Here is a 12898-nt window from a genome sequence, read left to right on the forward strand (position 1 = left end):
CTGACAGCAAAAAAGCCAAAATAGGTCTAAATTGATGCATTTAGTGTTCAAGATACAGGTGAAAAGAGTGAAGTTGTTCCATCTGTTTGAAAAAGGATTAAGGTATCAGACTGGGACCATGTTGCTTTTTATTCTAAGCCTCCAGTTACTAACTGGAGTTGGGAATAATGTCCATGGACTTGTGACTAGTGTCAGGAAATGATGTAGTAATGCAAAGCAATAATAATATTACTACTATTAAAAGGGCCCGTGTGGTCTAAAGTAGTCGCCTTTACCGATCTCTATCATCTCACCTCTGTCTACATGGGTCTGAGACTCAGGATCCATCAATGTGGGTATGTGAGAAAGTTTACTAGCAGTTTCCCAAGAGTTGGTGGTTCTTATTATGTTCTTCCTATTGACCACAATGTATAGCTTATCATGTGCTGAAAAATGACATCAAACCCAAAAACAACGAAAAGCATGACTAATGTCTTGATGATTTACATTGCTATTATAAGTTTGTGTTTTAATGTGTTCACAAAGTACCTGATTGCATTTTTGTAAACAAACTGCAATTAGTCTGAAACCAGGTATTATAATAAACAATTCATGAAATGCTTATACCTTAGGGTCGTTCCACAAAAGCTGTGTCATAATAATACATAAAACAAAAAATGGATTTAATTACAAGAGATCAAATGATAACTGGTTGTCTTTATCTGAAAACAAAAAGTAAGTGAAATAATTAAAGTATTCAAGCAGCAATGACAAAATTCAAACAATTGGATCTATGACCATGCTGAAAGATGGCAGCAGTATATATGAAATGCTGTGTAGACAGACTCCTGTATCCATGTTTGCTGAAAATCTGTATTATTTTTTTGAACAATAGAGGTCACTAGAGCCTTACACTGAATCTGACTTCCTTGACGACCCCACAATCATGGATATTTCATCCCCTCTGTTTAATATGTGCACAAAAACAGAGAATAACAATTTCTAAGAACAGAAGATGAAATCGATTCCTCCCCTTCTAAAGATCAATATTGTGAACTTGATATATGACCTTTTAGTCGTTCATCCCAATGGATGCTCCATGCATAAATTGATATGAAGCTGGACCTCCATTCATGGACATATGTTTGTCCCAAAACTTATCAAAGTGATATTAACCACTGTAAAATGACCTTGAATCTTTTGACCTCTAGATCCCTAGAGGCCTATCTGTCCGATGTCAAACTTCCATGAGAATGCTTAATGACAATTCATCAATGGAAACAAAGAATATGCTAGATTAACATTTTAACCACAGACTGCTGAGCACAGACAGCTAACCAGACTGCTAAACTAAGCAGTCAAATCATGCTCAAAACTAGACTTGTAAAATGTTAGTAAGAGTTTGCAAATTATTTCAACACATCAGCAAGAGTACACCAGAGGCACTTAAAAGTAACCAGAATTGATGAACAAAGCAAAACTGTTACTTTTCTTTTAAATTCATGTGATGCAGATAAACTTTTTTTGCTTCCAAACTGTGACAGGGCAATGTACAGAATGCAAAGGACAGGTTATAAGTCCTACAGCAAAAGACATAATGACAGCCTATTAGTGTAAAATCAGTATTTGTAACTGTGCATAAATTCTAGCTATTTTGCAGTTCCACAATGAGATTGCAAAAATACAACCCTTACAAATTTACTGCCTAATATGTTATAATCTCACTATAATATATGTAACTGTCAAAATATAATTTGCCAACATTGAACAGATTTCTTTTTGGACAAGCCCATTAAAGTTCATGTTTGCAAAAACTACCAGATATACATAACTTATTTCTGAGCTTCTTAGTATTTCTTAAATGCATGGTAAAACTATAGTCTGCTCAGCAATATTCGGTATCTAACAAAAAAAGAAGGTTTATAAACAGAGACTGAGTAACACAAAGAAGGCCATTGTCTGCATGTCAAACCCATGATCAAAGCATTGCAATAAAACATGACCTCGACCCCTAGATCAAAAGGATGTGGAAGCATGTCACAGAATGATTGGTCTTAGCTTCATAATGACTGATCATTAAGGAAGAAAATCCATCAATTTGTTTAGGAAATAAAAGCAAATGAAAAAACAACAACAAAAAACGAAACCAACATGCAAATTTTATATGACTATGAAATTTTCCTTCAAGGTAAAAAGAGTAAAACAAACCTGTTGTCTAAGCTTCACATTTATTCATGTATGATGAGAAGAAATAAAAGCAAATGAAATGTTTCAAAATATAACCTTAGCACAATTTTCTATCCATGTGACCTTGAACCCCAATTTTGCATGGGAGTAATCTTTTCCAAGTCAGTCTGCATGGGCAAACAAAGCTGATAATTTTTTTGTAGCATCTAATCTTGGCACATAGATCAATTCAACAGAAGTCAGGAATTTTTGCACCTGCAGTTGGATTTCTAGTTTTGTAACAGACATCATCATAATTTGGACCATCTGCTCATTAGCCATGAAAGAAATTCCTTGAAAAGGAGCAACAACTTTAAATCTGACCTACATGCCTAGCAAGGTAGATCGGTGAAAATGATCTCAAAATTTGAATTTTTATTTTACTGATGTAACAACTGGACCAATCACATGAAAATTCACTTGCCAAATATTAATTTTAGTTGCCTGGGCTAGATGGGGCAAGGAAGTGTCATCCCTTGCTGAAGACTGACTTTGTTCTTACAAAGGGCAGGATTAAGCGCCCTGCAATTCTTCACCATTTACCCAATTAAAAAATTGAAAACTGCTTAAACATTACATTTGGTTGTTGTTGTTGTTGTTGTAGGGTTTAACGCCATTTTTCAGCACACGATAGGCTATACATGGCGGCCAGTATTAATGGTGGAGGAAGAACCCGGGAAAACCCCAGAAAGAACCACCGACCCACGAGAAGCTACTGGCAAGCTTTCTCACATAACCACATTAGCCGAATCCGAGACTCGAACCGACGCAGACAGAGGTGAGATGGCAGTGATCCGTAACGGTGAGCGCTTTAGACCACTCGGCCACTCATTACAATTGGAATGGTTGCTTCCTTGCTCTGGACAATTTATGGTTATTTGAATTTTCCATAACTCAGAGAATAAATATCTCAGAGTTCAAATTTTTGGAAATATCACACTGCCTTCATCAGTGACTAGTGCTGCTCATGTGACTTCTAATTATCACGTGATATGACGTTATCATATCAAATGTAGTGATTGTGAGAATAAATATATTGGTAAAACAGGAAAAGTGTTAGAAACAAGGATTAAAGAACACATCAGTAGAGAGTCTTCTATAATACATGAACACTGTAGCCAGGGACATTCCATCATTCCCAATAAGACCACGGTCATCACATCTGAGGACAACATATGGAAAAGGAAGGTGATGGAGGTGATCAAAATATGACAGCAGAGGAAAACACTAAGCAGAGATGAGGGGCTTGAAAATTTTGAACTCTAAGATATTTATGCTCTGTGTAAGGGAAAATCCTAATAATCATGCTTAAACCTTGGAAATCTTTCTTCCTGACATACAATTATTAATGGCACTTACCTTCTGTTCAAATGTAGTTGGGGTCAAGTGATAGTCATATAGTGGGACAAAGTAACCTTCCAGAAGTCCCATCAGAATCACCAGGTATACACCATCATGAAACTGAAAACATAAAATATCACTATAAGTGAGATTCATCTAGACTTCCCATATCATGTACCATCGCTAATTTTATCATCTCTGCACTTGCAAAGAAGTGCAAGGGATACTGTGACACAGTCCATCAAATCTCTTTGTGATATCCAAAGACAATCAATCTGATTGAAAATAGCTGAAAAACAATTGATTAAAGCATTTAACAGACAAACGCTACATTAATTTAAGCTGACCTACTATTTACATGTATATTTAAAGCCGAGAGTATATGATTCTTACTTTTTACTTTGTTACTACTGCTGTAAGTATAATATTGATAGTGTGAAACCAAAATGGAAAACAGGAAATTTACAATTCTAAATGTATTGCGTTCATCTCCTCGACCAGCGATGATAACTGGTTCCTAAATATAAAGAAAATTGTAAATACCAACCATGAAATATAGGTCAAAGTTACCAAGTTTTCAATGATGGCTTTAGTTCTTACTCCTCATAATGTACTTACATACCAAGTTATGTGACTCCAAAGGCAACAGTATCTAAGACAATGCGCTAAATGCTAAGCTTGCCATAGTTCAGTGGACTATCAATAACATCGCAGTGGACTATCAACATCGCAGTGGACTATCGATAACATCACAGTGGACTATCAATAACATCACAGTGACTGAAGTTTCACTCAACGGGGTGTACTCTGCATGATACATCTAAATGCTGTTGTGACTCTATCAGCAATAGTGCCTTTGAAAATGATCTAAACACAAATCCAATTCTGTGTTCATGCCAGATGTTTGGACACACATACCTCTGGAAAGACATTGTTGTAGTTGTAAGGTTTAATGGTAGAGGAAGAACCTGGGAAAACCCTGGAAAGAACCACTGACCCACAAGATACTAGCAAGCTTTCTCACATACCCACATTGGTTGAACCTGAGACTCAAACCCATGCAGATGGAGGTGAGATGGCAATGATCTGTAATGGTAAGCACTTTAGACCACTTGGCCACTCAGGGCCCCCTTGAAAGACATCCTTGATCCCTAACGCAAACTGCTTTGCAATCTGGGCAAAAATTAGCAAACTTTACCAAGTGGTAATGACAGACAGTGAAACGTATATTTGTAGCATTTTTAGTTGTTGTCCATCATAATGGGAAGATCCAAGGAATAAAAACTTTAGTGGTAATGCACAAGTAATTTAGACATCATTAATTTTAGAAAGATATGAACTTATTCAGAGATTTAAAAAACAACTTTATCTGTGTTTTTTTAATTTTTATACCAAGATTAACAATCATCAAATGTATACTACACAAGATTTGGAGAATATTTACTAAAGCAAAGGGGGGGGGCCTCGAGTGGCCGAGTGGTCTAAAGCGTTCTCTGTTACGGATTACTGCCATCTCACCTCTGTCTGTGTGGGTTCGAGTCACCGATTTGGCCAATGTGGGTATGTGAAAAAGCTTGCCAGTAGCTTCTCGTGGGTCAGTGGTTCTTTCCTGGTTCTTCCTCCACCACTAATACTGCCACCATGTATAGCCTATCGTCTGCTGAAAAATGGCATTAAACCACACAACAACAACTAAAGCAAAGCTAACTCAGTAATATGGGTTAGCAGTAAATACATGACTTATCTGAACTGAGAAGACAATAATAATCCATAACAACAGTACTGATCATGCAATGGTTCATATATTTCTGCACAATTATGCATATATTAACAAAGAATTATTACTGTTTTTATTTAACACTGACATTTTCCAGATGTATTTTACCGTGTTAAAACATATCTACTCTATGTAAGCTATTTGGATTTACCTGTGTATCAATATCTGTCACTTCCAGGTTAACTTTCAGCAGCTGCTTGTTCACAAATGTCACCAGTGTCTGTAAAATGTTAATATTAGCATTTGACAATGATCAATCTGTATGCAAATGAATGTCAGTGCACAATGCATCAATGGCAAATAAATGTCAACAGCCAATTATTGTGGTGTTAAAGCAAAGCAGACTTCACGTAGTTTAGGGGTGCAAAAAGAATAATCTTCAAGGCCTTGTCATCCATGTGCTATTTGGTGTGTGTTCAAATATTTGGGTCAGTACCTAACCTGTTTGCCCTGAAAGATGCAAGAGACCTGATCCATAAACCAAATAAAAACAAACTGTTAATGATGCTGTGAAGACATTATAATAAACAAAATTAAAATAAAACTATATTTCACAGTGTAAACATTCCAAGCATTAAATCAATATAAGTTACTAATCCATAGAGGAAATACAAAGAAACTGCATTCATACACACCTAAAACAGTACTCATGACTGAAAACATATTTTTTCATGATTCACAGACCCTTTCCAAAAATAAGCTACAGGTGTTAAGACTGAGAAAAGATTCTGTTCTTGATGGCAAATACCACATACAACTTAATATTCCCACTTGCTTTCATAAGCAAACACCTATCACTGGACACTGGAGACACTATCCTCTTGTAAGGCTGCAAAGATCACCAATGTCATGAGGAGATGGATTTAATCATAAGAAAGGCAAAGCAAGACAAATCCTGGCACAGAAACAAATCAATGAAGACTGCTGCATAGAAGATTCAGTGTCAGATTTGCCAAACTGAGAATCATCAGTGTCTATGCACTAAGGTTGTACATGATGGAGCCATGTACAAATACTATGATAGTATATATGCAACAGTCAAAGCAGCAGTAAAACATCATGTTCTGCTTGTTATATAAGACTTACATTCAGGATTTGGAAGTGACAAAATTGACAGAAAACTAACAGAAAGCCAGATAGATCACATCCTAATGAATGGCAAGTGGAGATATTCATTGCATAATGTGTGAAAAAAGAAACATGCTGATGTGGGAAGCAAACACATCTTTGTAGTAGCTCTGCTTTGTCTCAAGTTATGGGGAACCAAACTTTAGGGGAAAAGACAAACTCGGTTTGATGTTATAAGACTTACCAACCAAGAATAAGTACATCGTACTGAATGAGAAGAGGTGACAAAAATGACTGGACATGCATTTCAACAAGCAATGCAGGAAGCAGGAGAAACTATCCTTGGTTATCAGAACTCATAAAATGAAGAGTAGGTATCTGAGTCCAACTGGAGGTTACTTGAAGAAAGGAAACAGATAATGAAATCCATGCTCGATGCCAAGCCCCCATCCCCTCAAAGAAATAATATCTAAAAAGAAGGAAAAGGAAGTGAAAAACAGGATATGAAAGATTAAGGGACACTTGACTGAAGAACTTGCAACAAAAGCAGGTACTGTGGAACATACCATGACCTACCCTAAAAGACAAAGACAGTAAACTCATCTCTGATGAGAGATTTCAAGATGGAATCAGCACTTTCAAAGCTTCTTAAACAGATCAAACCCAGTGAACATAGCAGATATTCAAGAAGGAGCAGGTGATCTAAACATCAAAACAGACTGCATCCTTAAGTCTGAGAATGCTTTAAAAAGTACATAGTGTCAATAGAATCTGCTGAAAGCTGATGAAGAAACACCAAAAGTACCTCTGCAGGCTTTTCCAACAGAAACAGAACACTGAAGACACCCAAGAAGAATGAATAACTGGCATCATTGTCAAGCTTTTTAAGAAAGGCAACCCTAGGAACTGCAACAACTGGTGAGAGATAACATTGCTGGATGTTCCTCACTAGAAAGGTCTTCAGCAAAAATCTCCTCCTAAGAATTTCAGCTGATGTATTGATACCTTATACCTTTTGTAGAATAAATTTTTCTCAAAGAAATAGATCTTACATGTGTATTCTTGGGAGAAACTTCATACTTCATAATGGACCTCCAGAGTGGAGAGTTCCCTACATAAAGGGAGCTAACTCTTCTAGTTTGCACATAAATGTGATGTTACACAGTTTATGACTGATGGTGTACACTTATTACAGTGAGTACTGACATTGACAAACATTACACTGTTTTAAGTGTATAGCATAGATGTTATGCCAAATAGGGTATAACAATACAGCAACAAATAGGGTATAACAATACAGGAACAAATACCTTCTTCACCAGGTTCAACTTGTCTGGGGCATGGTCAAACAGTGTGTCAAATGCATCTCTCTCTGAAATATACATATATGCCTCAGTTATTATATAAATAATTATCAATAGTTAATAATGCATAAACACTGTCATGTACAATCGATACATAATTTACATTATTGAAACTTATATTATTTTCAGTTTGTTCCCGTACAAAGAAATCAAACCTGTACTCACTACTGACTCCAAGTAGTATACCATAAGCATTTCTTGATTTCAGACTGGATGAAGTCTGAGTCATACTTCAAACTAAGAGATTATAACTTAAATGGACTGTTGATGAATATTATAAGAATCAAAACCCTTTTTACTTGATTGTATCCTATGTATGGATTATTATCAATAATCTTTCAATTCTTGTTTTCAAATGACAAATCGACCTCACATAATACATTCAGTTTTAATTTGCTTGTACTTTTGGTCCATTAGGAAACAAAACAAGTTTTAATTAATGTCTTTTTTTCTTCTTCATCTTCAGGAAAAAGATATTTAGCTCTTGAAATTTCTTGTAATGCAAAATTTTAAAACTGCACAATATTTGTAAATAACATATGGGTCTGCTGCCCCATGCATCTAAGGATTCATCTTACTAACAGGGATTGTAGTGAAAATGAGAGACAGTTGTTTCATACACTTCGTTCAAAAACTGTAATATTTATGCACATCTTAGCTGATCATTATGTGATTTGGTTTATGATTTAAGATGAAGTTCATATTAAAAAGGTCAAAATGTTAAGTTCTTCTGCTCAATAAAGTGATTTTATAAAATTATCTGAAAACTGATATCATTATCATAGTAATTTGACCTTGAGTGCTAGATGATGTCTTGATGTCAGCATCGGAAAATCCAGATTTTGAATCAATACTTTGCTCTCATAATGGTATCAATTTTATGATGCTGACAACTCTGTGTGATCTAGCAAACAAGAATTATATATATATATATATATATATATATATATATATATATATATATATATATGTAAGTTCAAAATGATAAAGTAATTTTCTATCAAATACAAATAAATTGTGTTTTTACATCAAAATAAAAAAAACCTATTTTGTTATTTTACATTTTAACTATTATCAGCTAATGATGAAGTGTGATTTTAAATATTTTCACCATGATTTATACAAATGCATTACCCAAAGGTACAACTGATCAACAATATGTTGGCTGCAGCTGCTGAATTTTAGTAAAATAAACAATCAAGGTAAATCTGTTTTTTTCTTATTCTTAGAATAGTGTGAAGATGGTGTACTGTGTATGCTCACTTATAAGTCAAAGTCCAACTGCAAACTACACAGACCCAGATCTGCCATCACATAATATACCAGTAGATCTGGATCTGTTCAGTTTGTTAAAAGTAATCAGTAGAACAAACTGCACAGACCTTGATCTGCAGGTGTATTATACAGGCAGATTAGGATCTTTGTTGTTTGCAGCTTGACTTGACTTACAAGAGAGTATAAATGGTACTTTAATTTAGCAGCAAATAATGCTTTACTTTTATTTGTCCGCAAAGCAAACAAACACACTAATAAAAATTTAGTTAAATACTGAGCCACAATATGAAATGTAGGATGGGGCGGGATGAAACTGTATGCCAATGGTTGAAATAGATTCACATAATCCTTAAAAAGGAAATATGAAACCAGAATTATCACTTCATGTGCCATTATATACAATGAAATGAACAACTCTGTTTTCAAATTAATACTGATGGCATGTGAAAATAATTAAAATGAGTGTATGCAGATTATGGATATCGCATTCTACATAACAGGGAGAGAATTGCTAGTACCTTCAAACATTTGATGAATATATAAATATGGTATCAACAATGTGAATATACAACATAGGTCATCTTCATACAAGAGAATGACTTTCAAGATAACGAATTTGACTCCACAAGTGTGGATGTAATCAAAATATTGTACACTTGAGCTCATGTTTACAATTCATCTATTGTTCATTCTCTCATCAAATTAGTTTGCTCTGTTAACATTCTGTACAGCTTCCATGATTTCCCTTGCTTTATTCTTTAACGGCAAATATTTGTTTCAAAAGCTTCAAACATAATGCTAGATTTACATTATTCTCCACAGGGTGTATAATTTATCTGTACCAATGAGTGATACCTGGATGCTAGATGTACAGCATGTGATGTTATACCATCTCTACCAATATTGGTTAATTTCTAATCACAATGCCTACAATGGGGAGGTAACTCACAAATACCCAAACTCTGTCTATTAACCACCAGCTGTCAGCTAATGGTTTTTAATTCCAAATTCCAAACGAAACCAAGTCAATCTTGTCCCTGGCAATTCATGAACTGTTTTGTGTTGTTGTGCTAAGTTGTGTTGTGTTAGACACCATGAGAGTTTCTACTATAAAACACCCATCAAGTCAATTCAGAATAGTTTCATTACTTTTGATCCAAACTGGATGCAATTTTCCCCATGAACCAGATTAAATTGGAACATTTTCAAACAAAAATTCATGTTGGTTTATCTCTGTTCTGGCAATTCATCAATTCCCTGACAGAAGCGGAAGCAACCTATATGATACAAAATGAGTCATCATATATAATTTAAGATATGAGTACTTTATGAAATTGTACATACTGAATGAAAGATATGAAATATTTTTAGGAACAATGAAGAAAAATGCAGCTTTGACAAAAGCTTATTATCAAAAAAAATCTTCAAATAAATAAAAGTAAAGAAAATATCTTCAAACACAATATACAAATAATCATATAATGTGTCCGCAGATATTTCAAAGAGAAATTGATAATGGTTAGATAGTAGACAACATGGGTTTCACTTATCAGCTGGAAATGATATGCTGTAGAGATCAACTCAATTACATAAGCAATAAAAACATTCCAAGACATAGATACCTATACAAAAATGATAGATTTGTTTATTGCATTTGCACAGTGAATAGTTTCAAACAAGTCTGGAGATGTCTACAATTATACAAAGACTTACAGTCTCTGATTCAGGAAAGAAAACTTTCAACTTTCAAAATGAAAACTAATTGGAAGATTTTTTTGGTGTTAAACAAAAAGATAGTAAGAAATAAGATTATTTATTTTGAGTCTGAAAGTTTCTTTTAAAGGTCAGATTATTTGTTGAAAGAAAGTAAACCATGCTAAATATTTCTTTTTGTTTTGTAAGATGTAAGGTTTCATTCTAAGGCATAGAGATGACAAAAGGATTATGGCATTCAGTCACTGGAAACATACATTACCTGACACAACATCCAATTCACCTATTTCTAACAGTAATAATAATAAATGGATTCATATAAATAACAAGTCATTTGCTGTATACTGTTTTAATGCATTACCATAATGTATTGTATTCACTATTTATGTAGCATTAGTAACTAAGATCATGAAAATACAAAGCAATTATAAATGATATTTCACAAGCCATATAAACAATAGTTATTATTCTCATAGGTCGGTGGTTCTTTTCCGGGTTTTCCCGGTTCATCCTCCACCATTTGTACTGGCTGACATGTATAGCCTATCTTGTGCTGAAAAATGGCGATAAACACTACAACAACAATAGCAATAGTTATTATTTACATGACCGTTATAAAATTACAACGATGGCAAACCTGTGTCTATTTGGGCTTGTAATCTTCATGGTTTTGTGAGGACTCATGTTCCCAGTAAGACACTCTTCTGGAGTTACCATCTGTACTCACTTATAAGTTGGGTCCAACAGCAAATTGCATTGACCCAGATCTGATACTGCAAACTGCACTAGCAAATCTGGGACTATGCAGTCTGTCAGAAGTAATCAGTAGAACAAACTACACAGACAGACCCTGATCCAGGCTTTTGATATCACCCTGCTAACAGGTGACATCAGAGCCATTTGCCAAGTCTGTAATATAAGACAGTTTCTGTCTATTTGTTCTAGCCCACAAAGTAATCAATTTTGCTGCTGCAGGTTTCTTTTTAATGTGTGGTGGCATTCATCAAACATTCATGAGTACCGTACTCTTCTGATTCAAATGTGTGTGTGTGTGCATGTGTGCGTGCATGTATGTATGTATGTATGTATGTATGTATGTATGTATGTATGTATGTATGCATGTATGTATATTTACAAACTGAATACCAGTAGGTAAACAATTTTATTTCAGATTTTGTCAGGTAAAAGTAGAAATATTGGGTTTACACTTTGATATCTTTACCTGTTCTGGATATTAAGCTATTTTCAAAGTTACTGTCTTTTGCAAAAACAAAGTCACATAGCAATTTCTCTGAATCAGGCTTGAATATTTTTTATAAGTTCAAATTAGTCTTTCTTTTGCTTCCATGTTATCTTGCTCAAAGATTTAATAAAATGAGTGATCGTTTTATATATATGCAGCAAAAACTTTGAAAACTCCAGCATAAAACACATTAGTTTTTTAAAACTCCAGCATAAAACACTTCACTGGTCTGCATTAATCAAATGACTTTTTCAGTCCATAAGTTTCACATTCTCATCTTTGTGACCTGAAAACTCAAAACTACCAAAATCCTTAACTATGCATTTATCCTTCAAAGCTTTAACTGTCTAAAGTTCAACATTATATGAAATATATCTATAACAAGCAATTACAACTAAACTGATATATAACACATGCCGGATGCATGGCCTTATAATTGCCATTCCAGACTTAGGTATTAAATTAAACTATGATTGGAAGCGCAGACTTGGATACAAAAAGTTTTAATATTATATTTTTCAATTCTCTATCTAGGATTCCAAGGGCAGTGAAACTTGCTCCAAATATGGGGGCAGTGCCCCAGATAACGTCTGTGTATTTCATTCATAACATTAAACTTAACCAAGTCAAATTAGACTTTTACCAACCTAATTGGGTATATTTTGATTTTAAATGATTTCATTTAAAATTTAAATTCCCCATTGATTTCTGTTCATGTTCTCAGGCAAAATCATTTTCTCTGCACTTGTATAGTTCTTGGAGACTCTCTCTAGAGAGGAACTATCTACACTTGGCATACCTTCATCAGACCAAACATTTTCACTTAGTATTTGGCATGATGCACACATCTCAGCCTTTTCTCTTTATCACTCACATCAATTACTTCCAAGTATGGTAATGACTGTCTCCATA

General features: G+C 34.5%; 1 protein-coding gene across 2 annotated transcripts in view; it reads right to left on the reverse strand.

The window, feature by feature from the left end:
• LOC149786567 (beta-parvin-like) overlaps positions 1-12898 on the reverse strand; it is a 161534-nt gene that overhangs the window by 110821 nt on the left and 37815 nt on the right. The window contains exons 9-12 of one of the 2 annotated variants that reach the window (XM_089977078.1): positions 11006-11032; positions 7702-7763; positions 5475-5543; positions 3565-3666 (exon numbers count right to left, since the gene is read on the reverse strand). In XM_089977078.1, coding sequence (XP_089833204.1) covers positions 3565-3666; positions 5475-5543; positions 7702-7763; positions 11006-11032 — 260 coding nt within the window. The remainder of the gene's footprint in view (positions 1-3564; positions 3667-5474; positions 5544-7701; positions 7764-11005; positions 11033-12898) is intronic. The other variant, XM_089977079.1, reaches the window with a different exon arrangement.

This window comes from Sinohyriopsis cumingii, chromosome 12 (genome assembly GCF_028554795.1).
Source record: "Sinohyriopsis cumingii isolate HCF-2022 chromosome 12, ASM2855479v2, whole genome shotgun sequence".
Classification (NCBI taxonomy): Eukaryota; Metazoa; Mollusca; class Bivalvia; order Unionida; family Unionidae; genus Sinohyriopsis; species Sinohyriopsis cumingii.